Source organism: Microtus pennsylvanicus, chromosome 6 (assembly GCF_037038515.1).
Source record: "Microtus pennsylvanicus isolate mMicPen1 chromosome 6, mMicPen1.hap1, whole genome shotgun sequence".
NCBI lineage: Eukaryota > Metazoa > Chordata > Mammalia > Rodentia > Cricetidae > Microtus > Microtus pennsylvanicus.
The window spans coordinates 87,951,488-87,974,600 of NC_134584.1; the positions used below are offsets into that span (position 1 = coordinate 87,951,488).

Here is a 23,113-nt window from a genome sequence, read left to right on the forward strand (position 1 = left end):
GAGGAAGTGTGTCACTGTGGGTCAGCCTTTGAGGTCTCATATGCTAAAGCTATGCCCAGTGTGGGACAGTTCACTGTTGCTTTTGGACCATGATATAGAATTCTCAGCTCCTTCTCCAGCACCATGCCTGCTTGCATGCTATGCTTCCTGCCATGACGATAATGGACTAAACCTCTAAACTGTAAGCCAGACCTAAATAAATGTTTTCCTTTATAAGAGTTGTCATGGTCATAGTGTCTCTTCACAGCAACGGAAACCCTAAGGGCACTGTTGAGCAAGCCATGAAGAGCAAGCCAGTAAGCAGCACTCCTCCATGGCCTCTGCATCAGCTCCTGCCTCCAGGTTCCTGCTTTACTTGAGTTCTTGTTCTTTTTAATGCTGGACTATAAAGTGGAAGTGGAAGTCAAACAAACCCCTTCCTTCCCAAGTGGCTTTTGGTCATGGAGATTCATCACAGCAACAGAAAGCATAACCAGGACACGTGACTATTGACCGTCATCTAGAAATTGAAAATGTCAGGGTGGGCACTGAGGGTACAGATCAGTGGTGCGTTTCATGGTTCCACCCTGGGTTCCACTTCCAGCACATCAGAGGGGTGGAGTGAAGCTTACAGATGGTTGTGAACCATTTGTGTGTTTTGGGTCTTCTGGAAGAGCAACAGCTACTCTTAACTACTGAGCCATCTCTCCTGCACCCCCTTCTTTTAAGAATTTTTATTTTGTGTGCTTGCATGTGTGTGCACCACACATGTGTCTGCAGAGGCCAGAAGAGGGGGTCAGATTTCCTGGAACTGGAGTTACAGGCAGTTGTGAGTTGCCATCTGGGTGTTAGAAACTTAACCCGGGTCTTCAAGAGTAGCAAGTGTTCTTAACCATTGGACCATCTCTCTAGACTTTGCCTTCTCTTTTTAGTTTTATATTAGTTATCTATGACTGCATAAAAAGTTAATTTCCAAATCTAGTAGCTGTTTTAAACTGCAAACACCTTTGTTTTTTTGAATCCGTGTCCTGGGTGACTCTCACATACCTGCAGGTAAGGTATTGGCTGCAGCCACTCCATGGTTCCAGATGCTGCTCCTCTTCTTGAAACAGGGTCTCACTATGCAGCCTTGGCTGGCCCGGAACTTGATATATACACTTGATACACAGACCGGGCTGCCTGCCTCTGCCTCCCTGAGTGCTGGGACCAAGCCAGGACACAGACTCCATTCTTTACAGGATGAGGCAGTCGGGCCTTAGTTCCACTTCAGCTGCTGGACAGAAATTTCCATTTATCACACAGGCCTTTCTCTCAACATTGCAATTGGTTTCCTGGGCAGGAAGCCCAACAGTAAGACTGCACAAAGCAGCTAGAGGTTGGTCTGTCACCTTATCTCTGAAAGGACATCTGTGGCTAAGTCCTACTGAAGGACAGAGAACTATAGGCAGTCTCATCTCAGAAGTCTCCAACTGTGAGTGTTTTTGTACATTGAAAGCCAGTGTCTAAGAAATTCCTTAATTGAATTTAAATGGCTTTGGTTTTAGAGCTGAGCCAGTTGGCTATCTTGTGAGCTAATTATCTCATGAGGTGTGCAATAGCAGAGTGTCAACTCCAGGGGCCAAGAACGTCCATCCTCTTCCTTTTCAAAATTTGAGAACAGTTCTTTGAAATACCAGTTAACACAATGCCACATGTTACTGATGAATAGAAGATATGTAAAGAAAGCATGGTTCAATATCCAGATTTCTGATAAAAATTCCTTCTAGCAACAGCATCCAGTCTCAAAAATGAAAAAAAAAGACATGTTTCAATGATATACTTGCTGGCTGAGAAGACCGATAGCACTGAATGTTGTAGAGAGAGGATGACAGAGATTGAAAGATGAGAGCACTTTCAAAAGAAACCTGCATCTTGATCCCAAATAATGCAGAAAGTACAGCTTCTCTGTAATTACTAGTGGAGAAAAACCTTTAGCTCCCTCTGTTCCTCTTCCTTTGTTTCTGGGTGTGTCTGGTAACTGTAACAGTTAGGGGAAGAGGGGTGTTGCTTTCCTTGGCCGCCCCTCAGCGTATGTATACCTTCCAGAGATCTATCTGTTCATCCTCACTAAGTGAAGGCATGACGGATGCATTCTGCATCTCCAAGGAACAGCAAGGGTTGAGGATACAATACACCTCAGCTGGTAGAGCATAAAGCCCTGGGTTCTACCACTATCAAGACACAATCTGGATTTGGTGGCAAATACCTATAATCCTAGCTCTGAGAAACTAGTTCAAGGAACATAATGAGCCAAGAGGGTAGCGTGGGAAATACTAAACCCTGCTAGCAATGTACAACAAATATGCAGTTTTAAAAGGAGGCTCAGTGACTGGTGAGATGGCTCGGCAGTTAACAGCACTTGTAATTCCTCCAGAGGACCCAGATTATTCCCAGCACTCACCTGTCTAACTCCAGTCCTAGGGGATTCAATGCCCTTTTCTGGCCTCCACATGCACTGAACACATGTGCTCTATAGACATACATGCAGGCAGAGCATCCATACATATAAAAATAAAGGTTATCTTTTTAAAAAAGAGATTCACTTTTATTTTTATTTATGTCTATTTGTGAAGATATACCACGTGTGGGTGCCCTCAGAGGCCAAAAGAACTGAAGCTGGAGTTACAGGTGACTGAACCCAACTTAAGTCCTTTAGAAGAGCAGCAAGAACTCTTACCTGCACTGCTGAGCCATCTCTCCAGTCTATAACTTTTTTTTAAAGAGTCAGAGAATCTTTAAAATTTTTGAATTTTTATTTTATAGTATACATTTTTACTTTTATTGAGATTTTAATTATATCATCACCCCTTTCCTTTCCTCCCTCCAACCCCTCCCATGTATCCCCTCTTGCTCTCACTTAAATACTTGGCCCTCTTTACTTTAATAGTTGATGTGTGTGTTGTCTATTTCCCTAAATCAATCAATCAATCAATCAGTCAATTGATTGATCTGTCTAATTATATATCTATCTCCTACCTATCCAGAGTAAGTAATAGAACTTACTCAATCTGGATAATGTTACTTGATATTTGCTTTCAGGGCTGACCATGTGCTATTGGATATCCGACTGCTGTGCTCTTGCCCAAGGGAAACTACTTCTCCAGTTCTCAGCACTCCTTAGTTGCCTGTAGGTCTCACGAGCTTCCCCTTCCATGCATGCATGTCTGATGTCATCCTTGATGTCATGTTTATGTAGTTATGTTGGTGAGCCTTCGAGGATATAGTATTTCTGACACTTCAAGGAGACATAGTCTCTCAGAACTCCTGGTATCTGGCTCTTACAACTTTTGCACCCTGTTTCACACAGATCTCTACTGTAGTACAGGAGTTGTGCTGTAGATGCGTCAGTTGGGATCGGCTTCCACAACTCTGTAATTTGATCAGTTGTGGTTTCTGTAATCATCTCCTTCCATTGTACAGAGAAATTTTCTTGATGAGGGGTAAGAACTACACTTATCTGTGGGTATAGGAATAAATAAAGTGTAATTAGGCTTTGTATTGCTTTAGTAAAATGGCAGTTATAGGTTCTCCTCCAAGATCCACGACTTTACTAGCCCTGGGTATTTGGCTAGGTTTTCAGAACTAGGCATCATCTCTCTCTCGGTGAGTAGGCCTTAAATCCAATTAGAGAGTTATTGGTTACAAATTTTATTTTATGAAGATGAGTGTTTTGTCTGCATGTCTGTCTGTGTATGGCATGCACGCCTGGAACCCACAGAGCCAGAAGAGGAGCTAGATTCCCTGGAACTGGAATCGCAGTGGCTGTGAGCTGCTATGTATGTAGGTGCTGGGAATTGAACCCTGGTCTTCTGGAAGAGTAGTAAGTGTTCTTTTCTGCTAAACCATCTCTTCCCCATTCTATAACTTTATTTTTTAAAAGATCATCTTCTCTTAATTTAAAAGTAAAAAATGATTCTTAATTTTAATAATCATCCAAAGTTACTTTAACAAATAAATCTCAACTATGACTATTTTATTTTGAAAATAATAAATAGGAAATGCCTACTCTGTCCTAGGAAGGACATGTAAATTCTGATGCCCAAAGTGACCTCAATGGTCTAATTTTATACACCTTAGAAATTGAGGCAAGCAAGAAAATCAAAACAGGAGTTTTTATTTGCAGTTCAAGGGTTAAATACTTTAAAGTGCCAAATGTGGATTAAGCACATGAGAAGTCTTACATGATCTGGAAGTTCACCTTTAATAAAAATCTACTGCTTTAGAAAACAAGTTTAGGTAGTACTCACTATACGTGCACCCTCATCCTTAGGTTGGTGGGCTTTTTGAGCCAGTAAACCAATCTCAGAAAGATAGACACAAGTATATTAAAAAGCTTAGTAAAGAAGAGCATATTACTAGTAGAGGTATATAAAACAGGTAATTGATGGTGCAGGAAGCTAAAAAGATATTCCAGGTCAGCTTGTTTCCTTATTGTGGTTCAGACTCAAATAATTCTCAAAACTCAAGATACAGTACCCAAATATTTATAATTTCTATAATGTACATCGTTTGTTCTTTTAACTTAAAAAAAACATTACAAAAGCGAAAGCACAGGCGCTTCCTCTCTGTCGTCACCCTGTGTGCTGCTAACCAGCACTGTTTATTAAGAATTCACAGTAATCACATATTTTTCAGGTACCAAGAAAGTCTGACAACAAAAAAGATAGGCTAGCAGTGTTCTATAAATTAAAAAGGGGGGTTGGTGGAAGCCACAATGTAAACAAAATTACAGCATTACATTTTAGGTAAGAACAACTTACGAGCTTTGCATAGAACATCTAGGCTGACGTTTAGAACTGTGACTTTAAACGCTAAGCAGGGAGGGAACGAGAAGCCGAGGATGAACACTGGGCTAGGAGTCCAGACATGTGGGAAGTCTGTCTTTAGGGTTTAGTCTTCTCATTAACAAAACTAGACGACATCATCTCTTTTGGATCTTTAAAAAGAATAAAACCTAAAGTTCCTTCTGTCCAGAATCAATGTGCCAAATCAGGCATATTTCTTTTAGTATTTTCAATAAAGAAACATGGACATACAGCAGACACCATTTTGCCACAAAGTGTAATCTCTGACTGCTAATTATTCCTGGAACAACCAGGCTTTTCTCATCTTCCCTCAGCAGCTGACATGCCCCGGAAATGAGCAAGCACCCTCATTAGGTAGTAACATAACTACAGAAGCGTTCAGGGATGCTGCGGTTCCTCAATGCTTAGCAATTATACAAAACCCCACTAGGATAGTGACAAAGGTTCCATTAAATCAAAGTAAAGGAGCCATTTAGATCTCTGTGATATGAAATGTGAATATCCTTTGGCTTTGGTTAAATATTTATTATATTGAATATCCGTCCTCTGCAAAAGGAATAGCACAGTTTATTCCTATGTCTTTGAGATAGTGGTGGAGTAGGTTGTGGTCTGTGGCCACTGGGCACTGACTGCTTGTGCTAACCTTGGGATGCAAGATAGCAATGGTGATATCAGATAGCCAGTACTTAGTACTCTCCGGCCTGGGAGATTTTTACCACCCTCTGCTTTACATTTTTAGTCAGAAGGCATGTTTAACACTGGGGTAATCTGTAGGATGTAATAATTCACATAAAATGGCTAAATTTCATGGCGGTTGTTACTAAATTTATGGCTTTCACTTTAGCCTCTGAATATAAGTGTTTTCTACTGTGCAAAGAAACAACTTTCAGGTTTATTTCGTCAGAGAATTTAGAATCAAATGACTGCCCAAGCTGAGTTGCACGAGATCATGCAAATCTACACTGTTGTTACATCCAGTGTTTTCTACAAATACCGGTGTTTTGTAAGTCTCTTCAAATTCCTTTAAAATAGGATACAGTGTTAATATATATATATAGCTACAAGTGATAATGATGAACAAAATCAAGGTATAAGCTCTATAACCTAAAAATTAAGAATGAGTATGGCAACTATTTTTATGATGGCTATAATTTTATACAGGAAATGTTAATTTTTCTTTCTTGAGGTCACAGCTGTCAGTTTAAGTATTTACTGTGCTGCTGGGACACCGGCTCACCAGTCTCATCTAATAAAATGCCGACTTAATAGCTGCTGAAAGAACACAGTTACTAATCTTTCTCTGCAAAGTTCAGTGATTACTATGTTTTGAAATTCCTTTTCCCTTTTCAAGTTCTATTTTTAGAAGCAGGAATGTTTATTTACTGGCTTAAAAAAATAAAATCATGCTTATGCTAAGTGTAGGTTTTCCTATCTTCTTGATATAATTTCCTTTTTAAAAATAAAAACGTCATACAGAGAACAGAGTTTGGGCAGAAAGTACATCACACTGAAGGTCACAGTTCTCAGCAATCTGAGAGATCAGATTTATGTAGTACTTAAAAGAATTTGTGAAATCTAGTGAAACCTGACGTGTACATTTCATTTGAAAATTTAGTTCAATAAAGAAAGTGAGAATTTACCTCTTTAAAATGAAATTATTTATATGAGCTATCATTAAATATATGGATTCTTCCCCATTCATACTTATCCAAAGTATTCCTGCTATAAATAATGTAAGTGAAGGATCATTAACAATGTATACTTTAATATAAGATTTCTGTTGTGATTTGGAACAATAAATACCACAGTGAAAAACTTATCACCAACTAAATACAGCAGCAAAGAAAGAAGCTTATGTACACGTCCCCATGACCAAGGTCTTTATAATAGTTTATGGTACAGTCCCATCACAGCCTATTTCTACATAGAGTCTCTAATGTGAACATTCAAAGAAATCTGTCTCGTGTGTCTTAAATATTGGTTTGATAAAGTTTGTACAGTATCAAATAATATCAAAAGTCTAAAAAACCAATGAGTTTTGATGTTTATAAATTATCATTTTATATACTTTATAAAACATAAGGTCAAAAGTGCTTTTTTAAAAAAAGTTGAAGTTTCTATTGATGATAATGGCTAGAAAAATGCACTGTTCCAAGCAGAAGCTATGTAAAGGCTCACACAGTTTCTCAGAGGACTTCTTTAAACTTTCACTAACCATAGTTACCATGTGCCAGAGACAAACCAATACCAAGAGAACAAATAAATGTTTTGGAAAGATGATAGGGAGCACAGATCTGACGTGAAGCTCTGCATGAAGCCATATTAAAGGCCTGCCCACAAGTGAATTCTGGGACCGATTACTGGGATGAATGTCTGTCACTGAATGAGACCCAACAGGAACGACTTCAGAGGTTGCTGCATGTCTTTAATCTTTCTCAAATCCCCAGTCAGGATTAACTGGTAATAACACACCCCAGGATTATTCCTTTTCTAGCATAATTAAGATGAAGCATGATTTCAAGGTGATAAATCATGTCATCTACTGCTTCCCACATAAAACAGGACTAAAGTTACAGTTATTAAAGACAACAGTATAGAAATGATTCCGGGAGAAATGAAATGTGACTGTGTTTGAAACTGCCACTCATCACAGGCCTAGCCATACTCTACACATAAGAGCAAATACAGGCCCATGCCGAATACAGTGACGCTTTGTCCCCTTATGCAGGAAACTGAAACGGTAAAACCACAGGCAAACAAACACATCGGCGAAAAGAAAGACAAAAGGAATAGAAAGAAAAATCTTACTTTTAAATTTACTGTGGGATCAAATTGATGGGGCTGTGTGAACAAGAACAGTATCCTGATGTCAACACCTCCAGGCTGCTGAGCCTGGCTCAACATGACCACGTGCTCCTCAACTACTGAACTGGTGGTATTTTGTAGATAAGATACCAAGCAACGGATGATGACTTTTTCCACTGAATACATTAAGTTCCTTGGTTGGTTTCACATATATAGATTGCCTGAGATAATAAAACATCAGCATTGTGAAAGATTATGAAGGTCTTTCAAATTCTGACAGAACAAGATTGGTTGCTGAACAGAATGGGTGTTGGTGTAGGCTGCATACACATACTTAATAATTAACACCTTAAGCTGACAATTAGAAGTCGATGGATATGGATGCTTGCGCAGAATCATCTCGCCCCCGGACATAAATTTCACAGGGGATCTCTTCCATTACTCTGTCCTCTAGAGCTTGTTCAGGGCACTCATGTGCTTGTTTGAAAGTGTAGCTGCTTTTTTTGAAGGTGCTATTAAATGTTTTCATTGGCTGTGGTTGTGCAAAATCATTTCGGAAGGGAAGTTCCATGGAACTGAGGTTGGTCCTGCTTTGTTTGACACTGGATGCTTGAGAGCCACAGTGGTGGTCATGAATGCACCGGGAGGCCGTGGATGAGCGCCGCATCTTCTGGTAGTTGTCAAGTTCTTCTGACAAATCTGCCAGGTCTGCGGAAATCTCTTTCTCTCTTAGTGAAAATAGTTCATAATGAGGAGGATCAAATACTTCCTGGAACCCAGTTTTATTGAATGCAGTTTTACAAGCCATTACCTTTTTCCGGGGCTGTTTCACTTGTACTAAAATAGAAATAATGAGAAGAACCAAGACAATCCCTGATGTAATGCCAATAATTGTTCCATGAGTTTTAGTGATTTGTTCAAATAGTCCAGCTTTCTTCTTCTCTATAAGAAAGAAATGTTGAGGTTTTCACAATTTATTAATAGGAATTCCAGCACATATTGACTAGACATTTTTCTGTAAAACAGGATATTTGATTCAAACATACCAGAGAAAATTCAACTGAAGAATTGTTTTTGTTTTTTAAACAAATAGAAAATACTATTAACCATGATTTTCAAGTCAAGTAACAAATCATGATATAGCTAGCTAGGAACAGAAAAACTCAGCTCCCTTACTCAAAAGGTTCATAAGTGCTTACAATCTGCAAATTACATTAATATAGAAAATGTCAAAACAAATACTCTTGATCTATCAAGTTTGGTTTTCTGCTGTAAGGCAGATTTGACAAATGCTGTGTTGATTCATATCTGTGGGATCAAACTAACAATCCAGGTGTACTACCACAGCCTACTGTTTTGGAATGATAAGTACTTGCCAAGTAGTAAGTGTTGCCTTCAGACTACACCATGTTCCCCCAGTAAGATATTTATTCATCCAACGCTCAGGAAGACAAAAGACAGATATGTTCTATTTCTCCAACTATGCAACAACCAAGCTACAGGTATCTAAGGCCTCTCATCATCATATTTGCACTTCAGAGTGTATGATAGAAACACAAGTAACTCGATGAAGGGAAAAGAACAAGAAGAAAAAGCATTCTCTAACGCACTGCTTTACATCACTGTGCTCATCTATCGGCTGGTCTTATCAGTTCTTCCATTCTCGAGGTTGTCCTCCACACTCTCTAACTCCACGATTCAGCAACAATACAGGGCGAAAAATATACAGATAAACTTTTCACTCTACAAAGAAATGCTTTAGAAGCCAATTATTCTTCAAGAATGTTATTATATCAGGTTGTGGGGGCATGCACCTTTAATCTCAGCACTTGGAATGCAGAGGCAGGTGGACCTTTGAGTTTGAGGCCAGCTTGGTTATGGAGTGAGTTCTAGGACAGCCAGGGCTACCAAGAGAAACCTATTCTTCGGTGAAAAAAAAAGAATGTTATTATGTGCTATAACAACTATGCTAAGCATATCAGTAGAAAAAGACTTTTTAGTTTGTTTCTTATGAAAGGAACCCCTACTCCTCACAGAAATGCTGGCCTTTGCATCAGACTTACCTTTACAGTGGTTCTCATCCCAAGGGTACGCACAGTTTTGAACACCATTACAGACCAAAGAATTGTTGATGCACATGTTGCTATGGCAAAAGAAAGTACTGCTTGTACAGGGAGCTGTAGGAAGAAAGAAAACTAACATTGCTAAGAACAGTGACATAAAGACTAAAAACTCATCTTCATTTATTTTGTACTTCAGAATTTGACTTTAGTCTGGTGTGAAGTCACACGTCTTTAATCTCAGCACTTAGGAGGCAGAAGCAGCTGGATCTCTCTGAGTTCAAGGCCAGCCTGCTCCACAAAGTGAGTTTCTGGACAGACAGGATTATGTACAGAGACCCTGCCTCAAAGTAAATAAATAAAGAATTGACTTTATAAGAGTAATTTCTTAGCTTAGAGACCTTTCCATGAACACAATGTAATATCCAACCAGTAAGACCAGGGCCAATATTCTATAATTTTGACTCATACAACTTTTTGAATGCTGGGCACCAAGAGGTTATTTTCAGTGTAATGACAATATGAGTATATGCCCCATACTTCTCAACAAATTTCTACATAGGTGAGAAAAATTTTTCAAAACTTTAAAAGACCATGCTATCAACTGTGATGGCTAATTACGAGTTGATGCGATAAGAACAGCCCAGGAGACGGAACTGTGGACATGTCTGTGGGGATGCTGCTAGCAAGGTCTGCTGAGGTATCACTGGCTGGAGCCCCTCACTGAAGGAAAGGAGAGGGCAAGTGTAGCACTAGTGTTTATTGGCTGTCTGGCTTCCTGACCTTGGACATCACATGGCCATCTACCTCTTGCGCCTGCTGTCAAATCTTCCTTGCTATGATGGATTGTCTCCGTAAACTATGAGCCAAAATAAACCTATACTTTCTTAAGTTGCTTTTGTCAGAGCAACAAGAAAAGCAATCAATACAGAGGACATAAAAACATTAGGAGCTGTCTATGTATTGCAGGTGGGAAAATCCGTAAGATGTGGAAATTTGGTTCCTGCTTAAAAAGTTGAACACGAGATTGTCTCATGATCCAGAATTGCTACTGCTAGCTATACCCAACAGTATACTCTGTAGGAGCTCAAATTTGTACTTGAATACTAATGGAGGGCAGTATTAATCACATTAGCCAACAGGCAGAGGCAACCCCTATGTCCACCACGACCAAAAGAAAACAAGACAATGGAATATTAAGACAAAAGAACTTGCTGCACATATGGCTGAGAGCTGATAACACAATGCTAAGCAAAGTAAGGCAGCTATTCAGTTCCCATAATTAGATAATAATTATTATATAACAAATACATATGACCTCATTTATATGATGTTACCTGAGCAAATTCAGAGATCAAAAATAGAGCCAAACTTCTCAGGTACTGGGGGACGAAACAGTATTTCAAGGAAAGAGTTTCAGTTTGGAATGATAAAAATGCTTAGGAGGGGCGGGTGAGATGTCTCAGTAGTTAAGGTGCTTGGTATGTTAGACTAGGGACTTGCCTACCATCCCCCTGGAAACCACATAAAGGTGGAAAAGGAGAACCAGTTCCACAAAGATGTCCTCTGCCCTCCAAACACATGCTGGGGTACACAAGCTTATCCTCCACACCCATCATGCTTTGTACATACATGCACATACACACACACACACACACACACACACACACACACACACACACACACACCAACAAGACACCAACAAAAAGGAGACAGTAGTGATGGTTGTACAAGCACAACAATGTGAATGTATTTGATGCCACTGGATCATACAACTAAAAGTTCTGGGGCTGGAAATGAATATGGCTTAGTGGAGGAGGATTTGCCTAGCACATGAGGCCTTGGTTTTGGTTCACAGAAAAAAAAACCAAAACCTGTTTTGTGTTGTTAATTTTTTGCCAGGATAAAATCCATTTAAAATTACAAAAAAAAAAACGCCTTTTCCCCAAGAATAGCACACATACAGAGAAGACAGGCCATGTATGCACTACCTGTAGGTAGTTCTTGCAAGTAGGAATGTCTCATTTTCTTAAGGGTTACTATGATTTTTGCTTTTCGAGATAATCTTTTTCTTCTTGGTTTTCTGAATCAGGGTCTTATCCTGTAGCCCAGGATGACTTCTTGCAATCTTCTTGCCTCAATCTCCCAAGTGTTGGGATTACAGGCATGAGCCCTTATGCCAACTTCAAGAAAATCTTTAATATTTTCCCATAAATGAGAAATGCCCTTTACTCTCCTAAGTGTTAATGCCTCTAGTGTGTTTTTGCAATGTTCCATGCCTCTGTCTTTGATACCTTCTCATGTACAGGTGAACATTTATTATGCCGGGTCATGATGCAGTGTGCTTGCTTCTGCTAAGATAAAACAATGCAGGAAAAAATTGAGAACAACAGTATCATGTGATCCAGAGTATACACACACACACACGGCCAAGGAGACGGGTGACTTAATATTTTCCACCATTAAACAAGATTATGGAGGTAGGACAAGCTTGCCAAATTCAACTGTTCTAACTTCTAAAAATTGTAGCTTTCAACTGTATAAAATGTATATCCCTCCTAAGGCTATATTTTTATTTTTAGAAGTATATTATTTTTCAGAGAAGAATTGAATATTGTGATATATTATACTGACACACACATATACTTATAAATTAAAAAGCTTTTTTTCTTTTCAGTGGGCTTTGGTGGCACATGCCTTTAATATCAGCACTTGGGATTCAGAAAGCAGGTTAAGTCTCTTGAGTTCGAGGCCAGCCAGGACTGTTAAACAGAGAAACCCTGTCTCAAAAAACAAAAACCAAACCAAACCAAACCAATCCGATCCAACAAACAAACAGTCAAATAAAATCCTAAAAGTTTCTTTTCAAGGTGAAAGGTCTAAAAATGTACTAGATTAATAAATTATTTTTCTTTCCAATCATTGTCTTTTTCTTAATATGTAAACAATAAACTTCATTAAAATATAGTTAGGGCTGTAATATTTTTTCCTCTAAAGAGTAGTTTTTGGGTGATTTTGGAATGCCTGGCCATCTTCTCCTACTGCACAGTATCAGCTATATAACTAGCATCTTAGTGCCCACCAGTCAGAGCTGTAGTCTCTGCCGCTGCTGACTCTCACTCAGTATGGGCAGGGGAAACAGGTAAAATCCAGAACAAAACCTGGAAGTGAAGTTGAATGGAAATTATCCAAAACTTCTTTGCTACAAAAGGCTGACTCCCCTGGAAGGTAGCATTCACTAAAATTCCTGTGCAGTTGGTAATTAATCCATAGTTAATTATCAGGAGCTACACAGTCTGTTTCACGAAACAAATAAACCTAAAAGTTTCTGGGCATTCCAGAGACAACTGTAATCCCAGCAGCTGGAGCAGACAGTGAATGCAGCAAATGTGAAGTCAGTCTGGGCTGTGGAATGAGTTTCCATGAGACCCTGTCTCAGGAAAAATAAAGGCTTGGATAGCATATGATGTATTCCAGAGTTCTTGGTTCTAAGAGTGGACACAGCAATGTAATCAGTAGTCACAACAATGTGGATCCTTCTGCCTTTAATATAAGAGCAAAGAGACATATAACTAATAAGAGATTTACTATACTGCTAAACACTGTCACTTAAAACATTACATAAGCAACATTTCATGATTATTCACTCATTCATACATTTAATTTTGGGTGCTGGGGATTGAACTCAGGACCTTGTTCATATGGGACAAGCACACAAGCATACTTGCCAATTAAGCCTCTACCCCAGACTCAAGATTCTATGATTCTTCAAAGTGCTTAGTGGCTTCAAAGCCATCATAAAACGAGAGGCACTAGTTAATATATATAAATAAAAAACTGAAGGTTTTCAATGAAAAAGCACAATCACATTTTATTTACGTTGTAAATTTGCTAGTATATTTACTTTAGCTGTGGCATGGATGTAATAAACTTATCTATGATGAATGCACTTTAATTATAAAGAATGGCCTAAACAATTTCACAAATTGTATTATACACGATAAAAATCATATTCTATTTCTACAACCTATTGTATATAGTTCACAACTAGAGATCCAGAGGAGATAAGTTACTTTTAAAGACAAGTTGATGAGGCTATAAACATCATTATGGCTCCTTGGTATTCTGATTTACTTTAGACCATCATGTGGCCACATTTTGATGGCTTTTTCTAACTTCAAGGTGTTGTAAAAGATAGGTTCTTTGCTCTTTATTTCTCTTTTTTTTTTGTTGTTCTTTTCAAGACAGGGTTTCTCTGTAGCTTTGGAGACTGTCCTGGAACTTATTCTGTATATCAGGCAGGCCTCGAACACACAGAGATCCACCTGCCTCTGCCTACCGAGTGCTGGAATTAAAGGTGTCCACCATTGCTCAGCAGGTTACTTAATTTTTAATTACATTTTAATTCATGTGTGTGGGTGTGCATGTCACAGCACAGGTGTGAGGTCAGAGAACAACTTGCAGGAGCTGGTTCTCTACTTCTACTATGTGGATCCTGGGGATCAAATTTAGGTTATCAGGCTTGATAGCAAGCACCTGTCCCTGCTAAGCCATCTTGCCAGCCTATTAATACAGGGTTTTTTCTTTTACAATTGTTCTCTATATTATTTAAAGTAACCATAAGACTGCACTGATATAGTCAGACTACTTTATATAAAATTGTGTTACATATCTTTAAATTAGTGTATACTAATTACAATAATGTTTCATTGTGATACTTTCATATGTGCACATAATGTACTTTGATCATATTTACTAAGTTATTTATAACTGCAAATCTGTTAAGTTTTATGGCCTTTTATTTCATAAGTACAGCTGTTTAAGACTTGGGTTCACTAAACAACAAAGAGGACCCTAAGAGAGACATACATGGATCTAATCTACATGGGGAGTAGAAAAAGTCACAATCTCCTGAGTAAATTAGGAGTGTGGAGATCATGGGAGAGGGAGGAAGGGGAGCAGAGAAAAATATATTTAGTAATAAAAGCAATAAAAAAAGATGGGTTCAGTCCTTAGCACTGAATAAACTGGGTGTGGTTCAAGCTTGTAGGATCAGGAGTTGGAGGTCACCTTCAGCTACAGCCAGACAGGAATACTGAGACCTTGTTTAAAAGAAAAGAAAAAGAACATTGTGTACATTTTGATCTGTAGGCAGCAGAAGCAGAGACTGTGTACTGGATGTAACTTAAGCATTTTTTAGACCTCAAAGCCTGCCCTCACAGTGACACACTTACTCCAAAAGGCCAAGAAAGCCACACCTCCTAATAGTGCCACTATGGGCCAAGCATTCAAACACATGAGTCTACAGGGGCCAATCCTATTCAAACCACCATATTCTACTCCCTGGCCCCCATGGGCTTTTAGTTGTAACATAATACAAAATGCATTTTGTTCAACTTCAAAAGCTCCCAGAGTCACTCACAGTTTTTAAAAGTGCAAAGTTCAAAGTTTTTTTCTTAGATTCATGCAATCTCTTAACTGTAATCCCCTATAAAATCAAAATAAAAAAGCAGATCACATACTTCCAACCTACAATGGCACAGGGTATGCATTACCATTCCAAAATGGAGGAAAGGGAACACAGTGAGGAAACACTGGACCAAAGCAAAGACAGAAAACCAGCTGGGCAAACTCCAAACTGCATCTCCACATCTGATGTCAGCACTCTTCAGAGCTACAACTCCTTTCATCTTTGTTGACTGCAACACACTTCTTTCTCTTGGGCTCCACTCCCTGTTAGCAACTGTCTTCAGGACGTGTCCCACGACTTTGGCATCTCTAACATCTTGGGGTTTCCAAGGCAATCCAGACTTCACCTTCACAGTTTCACACAATGGCCTCTCTAGGCTTCCACACAGGGACACCCTACCACACACCTGGCCTCAGAGGCTTTCTTTTTTCCTTAGTCATGAAGGGAGATTCCATGTCTCCTTTCTTGTATCCTTGATTCTAAAGTCAGAACTACATGGCTGAAGCTGCCAAGTTCTGATGCTAGCTGGGGTTGAAACATGGCCACCTCATTCAACTACATCTTCACCAGCTTTCTGTTTTCCAGGTTTCCTTAACTGCCTAAGCTTAGCTTCCTGGAAGCTTGCTCTCTATATAGACCAAGCTGGCCTTGAATTCAGAGATCGGCATGCTTCTGTTTCGTGCGTCTTTAGATTAAAGGTGTGTACTACTACACCTGGGCCTAACTTGTTCTCTAATTCCTTTTCGTAAGCTGGAAGCTCAGCTAAGTGGGATCTTGGCCTGAGGTCTCTACTCCCTTTTATTCCATTTAACATCAGGATTTCCTTTAATCTGTTTATCTCCTTGAACACAGGATTTAGCTCCATTTCACTTCCTGGTGCCCCCTTTCCCCCTCAAATTGTACATTTTGTATTTTTTCTTGCTAAGCTTGATCCTTTCCATCATTTATCTTCATAAGAGTGAACGCTATTAACCATATGACAGAGTCAATACTAGACTGTTTTGAGATTTCCTCTGCCAATGGGACTAATCCAAAACTCTTCACTTTAGCCTCAGATAGACTCTTCAGACAAGGACAAAAAGCAGCCACATTCTTCACCAAATATCACACAAGACCGGTTTCCAGGCCACATACTAACATTCTTCTCTGAACCTGTTGAGCCAAGCTCCCACAGTTCAAACTATCCTTAGCAGTTCAGTCTTCCTTGTTCCTTCTAGTATGACTCATTAAGCCCACTTAAAGCATTCAACTGTTCTCTGAATCACAGTACCAAAGTTCATATTACTACAAACAAAAACATGGTCTGGCCTATCACAGCAATTCCCCAGTTCCTGGTGTTAGGGTCTCTATGGTGGTGAAGGAGATGCTATGATTTCGGCAACTCTTGGAAAGGAAAACATCTGGGCTGCCTTATAGTTTCAGAGCTTTAATCCCTTATCATTGTGGGGCATGGTGGCATGCAGAAGGAGAAGGAGCTGAGAGTTCTATATCTTGATCCATAGGTAGCAGGAGAGACTGTAAACTGGGCATAGCTTAAGCTACAAATCCTGCCCTCATAGTGACACACTTCTTCCAACAAGGCCACACCTCCTAACAGGCCACTCCTTATGGGCCAAGCATTCAAACATATGAGTCTATGAGGGCCATACCTATTCAAACCACCACAAACACAGTAAGGGGAGGCCCTTAGATGATTCTCAGAAGAATCATCCTGCCACTGATATTAATGAAAAGTCACAGAGTGAGGTATTCTCATTGGAAATGAAAACTGATCTGAGCAAGGCTGACCTCTCTTCTCAGTAGGAACGAAATACTTCCATATCTGAAGGAACCAGGGGAAGAAATCAAGCTTTGACAGTTGCTAGAGTAAGGCTGTGCTTTCCCCCATTTTTGCAAGGGCTTTTGGTGGAATGCCCATGGAATCGGGGAAGCCATTATGGACGTTCTAGAACCATAAGTCAAAATAAATTCTTCCACAGCAGCAATTTTCAGCCTGTAGATTGTGATCCCCTTGAGAATCACATATCAGATATCCTGCCTATTATACATTACAATCCACACAGTAGGAAAATTATAGTTATGAAGTATCAAAAATAATTTTATAGCTGGGGTCACCACTTCATGAGGAACCATATTAAAGGGTCGCAGCACAGGAAGGCTAAAAACCACTGCTCTACAGGTTGTTTCATCATGGTGCTTTTTCATAGCAGCAGGAAACTAACATAGTGGAGAGAATCTATTTTTATCATAATAAATATGCACTAACATAAACTGCAAGGAAGTTTCACAAAGGTAACGAAAAACTTAGAAACTGAAAATTATAAAATATTATTAAAAAATGAAAGATGACCAAAGTCTGTATTTATGGGAAGACATTCTATGTTCACTGATTTGAAAATGTAGTTTAGATGGCAGTATTACTTGAACTGATTCATAAATTTAAAGTGACTCCTATCAAAATCCCAGTAGTATATTTTGCTAAAATTAAAAAAAAAGAAAAGAAAATCCATAGTAAACTTCATCAACTCTGAAGTGAGTTAGAACAGTTCAAGCTGTCTTGAAAAAGAAAATATTGGAAGACTTGTACTTCCCGATTTTATGACCTTCTACAACACTCCAAATCAAAACAGCTGGAAGCAGCCAAGAGCAGACCAGAACAGGGGCCAGAAGCAAGAGTTCTCATAAGAAGTCAACTGGGTTTTGGGAAGAGTGCTAGCACCATCTTTCCAGCAAAAGTAAAACTGGTTATGTACTTGAACATGAATGAACTGGGTCTTCACCTTGTACAAATACAACAAATATATTCCAATGTATCAAAGACCCAAAATAAGAACTAATCTCATACAACTCTTAGCAGAAATAGATGAAGGAAAAACTTCATGACATTGGTTTATTAGTGATTTTCTTGTTTATCACAGTAAGAGCACAGGTAGCAAAAGAAAAAAAAAGATAAATTGACGTTTATTTAAATTAAAAACCATTTATATTGTTGAGTGTGGTGATGCATGCCTTTAATCCTATCATTTGGGAGATAGCAGAAGAAAGGGAGTTAGTGGTCAGCCTGGTCTACATAGTGAATTTCAGGCAAACCAGGGCTGAATAGTGAGATATTGTCTCAAAAACAGCAGCAAACCTTAAAACTCTGTCAAATACTGAGATAACACCCAGAATGTAAAAACATTTATCTGATAAGGGAATGATACCAAACATATGATTCCTACAACTTAGTAACAACCCCATTTAAAAATGAGTAAAAGGCCTGAGAAAGCCTAAACTAAGTAACCCTGAAAAGATGTTTATGACTCACACCTCCAATAAGATTCCGGTTTTCATACAGTGAGGGTTATAAGTAAAAAAATAATTGAAAAGCTGCTCAAATGTTGCAAGGTTGTGGCGAAACTGGAGCTCACTCCTGGTGGGACAGAATAGTATAGCCATTGTGGAAAATGTGTTGGTTCCTTAGAAATTTAAACATGTATTTACCACATGAGCTAGCAAAAAATTAAAAGCAGGAACTGTGGTCCTGGCACCTCCATATCTGCAACATCACTCCTCATAACAACCAACAGGTACAAACAGCAAAAGTCTCTATCAGTCAGATTTAAGAACAACAGGATGAACAAATACTGCTATGGTTTGAATATGAAATGTTTCTCACAGCTTAAGCTTTAAATATAGACAGTGGTGCTATAAGAGGAGCTTGTGGATTAGGTAGGATGTAGGACCTATAAACAGACACACACACACACGTCATGGTCCCTAGCCATTTCCTATAACTACTGCTTCCTGCTTGTCACAAATGAATGCTACCAGCACCACCACGATTCTCTGTCCAAGTGAATGGAGACAAATGACCAAGAACTGAACTTTTTCAAACCATGATTCAATAAATACCCTTCTTATATTGGTTTTGGTAGGTATTTGTTCATAGGGATGCAATTATCATGGGCTATTATCAAGTTTTAAAAAGAACAAAATTCTGATACATGAAAAAGCTCTAAAGTATGAAAATAAGTGCACCAAGAGGAAAGGGCAAGCACGGCAGGGTCTGCTTATGTGAGTTACTATTACTAACAGACAGTGCAGGAGAACAGAGCTTACAAGGAAGAGGGAGAGCAAAATAAACATGGCTATTTAATGTGTGGAATTTCAGTTTTGATGACAAAAATGTCTCTGGAGATAGATAATGGTGTGGAAGTTTGAATAAGAACAACCCCCACAGGCTCATATGTTTGAATGTTAATAGAGAGTAGCACTATTTGAGGATTAGAAAGATGATTAGGAAGTGTGGCCTTATTGGAGGAAGAGTGTCTCTGGGGTTGAGCTTTGTGGGATCAGGATGTAGATCGTAGCTACTGCTCCAGCACCATGTGTGGGCCATGCCCTCCAGCACGATAATAATGAACTAACTCTCTGACATTGTAAGCCAGCACCCATGGTCATGGTATCACATCACAGAGACAGAACAGTGACTAAGATAATGGTAACAGATGTAAAATAAGATGAAAGTAGCTGAATGCTAAGCACCACAAATTTGTACATGTAAAAATGGTTGATGATAAATTTTATGTATATTTTACCTAGTATGTAAAAAAAAAAGAACTGGACACATGAATACTCTGTTAGGATGTTCTTCACAGAGATAATGGCTAGCAGTTTTGAAATTATGTGTATGCGTTGAAGAAATCAACTAGACAGGTTTTTCATAGTAAGAAAAGGAAGTGTGCCCCTAGAAATATGGTCAGTTCTAAAGCTGGAAAAACAAAGTGGACCTGTTTCATCAACAAATGCCATGAAGTATAGGGTTAAAAGTAATGACTGGAATGTAGCAGGATACAAGATTAACTCAAAAAAATCAGTAGCCCTCCTGTACACAGATGATAAAAGGGCTGAGAAAGAAATCAGAGAAATATCACCTTTCACAATAGCCCCAACTAGCATAAACTATCTTGGAGTAACTCTAACCAAACAAGTGGAAGACTTGTATGGCAAGAACTTTAAATCTTTGAAGAAAGAAATTGAAGACACCAGAAAGTGGAAAGATCTTCCATGCTCTTGGGTAGGTAGAATTAACATAGTAAAAATGGCAATCTTACCAAAAGCAATCTACAGATTCAAAAATTCAAAAATCCCAGAAAAAATTCTTCACAGACCTTGAAAGAATGGTACTTAACTTCATTTGGAAAAGCAAAAAAACCCAGGATGGCCCAAACAATCCTGTACAATAAAAGAAGTTCTGGAGGCATCACAATCCCTGACTTCAAACTCAACTACAGAGCTACAGTACTGGAAACAGCCTGGTATTGGCATAAGACAGACAGGAGAACCAATGGAACCGAAGAGAAGACCTAGATATTAATCCACACACCTTCGAAAACTTGATGTTCCCAGGCCTTACACAGCTGTATCTAAACCTGAGTGCTTGGTTGTAAATTCAGTTTCCTGTCTTTTCCATGCTCTGCTTGCTTCTTTGTAGCCTATAGATCCCCCTGTCCTTGGAAGAGAGATTTGCTCTGCCTTACTCTTTGGTAGCAAATTGGTCCAATGATATACTTTGGCCAATAAAAAGGGAGAACGAGAAAAAAAAGTAATGATTGGACACTGAAAGAGACAGGAGGCAAACTTAGAGACTCCTGGGTTGAAGCTGGGATTCTATACATCAAAATCCCAGGATTTTAGAATAATAGCAGTAATATATAATCATATAATAATAGAATACATATCTAAAAACTCACTTATGTATATAAATTACTGAATATCAACTTCTTCTGGAAAAAATCCCCTCTACCTGGCTGGGAAGCTCTTAAAGCTCAGACAGTAAACAACTGAAAATGGCCCCCACCTGGAGAGGTGAGCATCTGGGTCCCCACCTGGAGGGCCCTACTCTCTAGGCGCTAACACCTGAAGTCACATTCTGTGCCTCACCTCCACCCAGCAAAGCCCCAGAGACCTGGTAGTAGCCTCCTCACACCCCCAACCACCTCCCAGAGCATTTGTGATCCCCAGAGCCTTGACCCTGAATGCACCTGGAGAGGTGGGTATCTGGGTCCCCACTGGAGGATCCTACTCTTTAGGCTCTAGCCCCTGGAGGCATATCCTGTGCCCTACTCCCACCCAGCCAAGCCCCAGAGACCTGGGAGCAGCCTCTACATACCCCACCTTCTTGCAGCCACCAGAGCCTGGGCCCTGTCTACAATTGCAGGAGCCCCAGGTCAGCATCAGTGACCACCAGAGGCAAGACCAATCTGTACCTGAAGGAAGATCGACCACATAAGCTACAGGTCCCACTTGCACCCACTGGAGGGAGAGATGGGCACACGCCAGTGCAAGAACACATAAAACATAAGGAGCAGTATGACACCACCAGAAACTGGTGGTCCCACACCACAAGACCTGAACAGCCCAACACAGATGAATCAGAAGAAAAGGACCTTAAAAATAACTTTAAGAACATGCTAGAGGCCCTTAAAGAAGAAATGAAAAAATTCCATTAAAGTAGAGGAAAAGACAAACAAAAATGGGAAGAAATCAACAAATCCCTTAAAGAAAGCAAAGAAAGCCAAGAAAAAAAAAACATTCAAACAAGTAAAGGATACGGTTCAAGACTTGAAAACTGAAATGGAGGCAATAAAGAAAATACAAACCGAGAGAATTATGGAAATGGAAAATCTGGGTAAATTATCAGGAATTACAGAATACAAGAGATGGAAGAGAGAATCTCTTTTTATGAGGCTACAATTACCCTGATGCCCAAACCACAGAAAGACTCAACAAAGAGAATTACAGACCAATCTCACTCATGAACATTGATGTAAAAATACTCAAATTACTGGAAAATAGAAATCAAGAACATATTAGAAAAATTATACACCATGTCCAAGGAGGCTTAATTCCAGAGATGCAGGAATGGTTCAACATATGAAAATCTGTCAATGTAATCCACCATATAAATAAACTGAAATAAAAAAATATGACCATCTCATTAGATATAGAAAAAGCCTTTGACAAAATCCAATAATATCTAAACATAATAAAGGCAACATACTGCAAGCTAACAGCTAACACCAAACTAAATGGAGAAAAACTCAAAGAGATTACATTAAAATCAGGAATAAGACAGGTTGTCCACTTTCTCCATATCTAGTCAATATAGTATTCAAAGTTCCAGCTAGAGGAATAAGACAACAAAAAGAGATCAAGGGAATACAAATTGGAAAGGAAGAAGTCAAACCCACTATTAGCAGATATATGATAGTTTACATAAGTGACCCAAAAAATTCTACAAGGGAACTCCTATAGCTGATAAACACCTTAGTAATATGGCAGGACACAAGATTAACTAAAAGAAAACCAGTAGGTCTCCTATATACAGATGATAACGGGCTGAGAGAGAAATCAGAGAACATCATCCTTCACAATAGCTACAATATAAAATATCTTGGGGTAACTCTAATCAAACAAGTGAAAGACCTGTATGACAAGATCTTTACGTCTTTAAAGGAAGAAATTGAAGAAGATACCAGAAAATGGAAAGATCTCCCATGCTCTTGGGTAGGTAGGATAAACATAGTAAAAATGGCAATCTTACCAAAAGCAATCTACAGATTCAATGTAATCCCCATCAAAACCCCAACACAATTCTTCACAGATCTTGAAAGAACAATACTCAACTTCATATGGAAAAACAAAAACCAAGCCAGGATAGCCAAAAATTCCTGTACAATAAAGGAACTTCTGGAGGCATCACCATCCCTGACTTCAAGCTCTGCTATAGAGCTATAGTAATGAAAACAGCTTGGTACTGGCACAAAAACAGACAGATGGACCAACGGAATTGAATTAAAGACCCTGATATTAATCACGCACCTATGAACACCTGATTTTTAACAAAGAACCTAAAGTTATACAATGAAAAAAAGAAAGCATCTCCAACAAACAGTGCTGGCATAACTGGA

At 39.1% G+C, this 23,113-nt stretch overlaps 1 protein-coding gene across 4 annotated transcripts in view; it reads right to left on the minus strand.

The window, feature by feature from the left end:
- Neto2 (neuropilin and tolloid like 2) overlaps positions 1–23,113 on the minus strand; it is an 81,833-nt gene that overhangs the window by 13,261 nt on the left and 45,459 nt on the right. For 2 of the 4 annotated variants that reach the window (XM_075976780.1, XM_075976779.1), the window contains exons 8-9: positions 9,692–9,805; positions 7,620–8,570 (exon numbers count right to left, since the gene is read on the minus strand). In XM_075976780.1, coding sequence (XP_075832895.1) covers positions 7,990–8,570; positions 9,692–9,805 — 695 coding nt within the window. In that variant the 3' untranslated portion in view covers positions 7,620–7,989. Of the gene's footprint in view, positions 1–3,614; positions 3,632–7,619; positions 8,571–9,691; positions 9,806–23,113 lie in introns of those variants that run through there. The other 2 variants (XR_012910943.1, XR_012910942.1) reach the window with 2 other exon arrangements.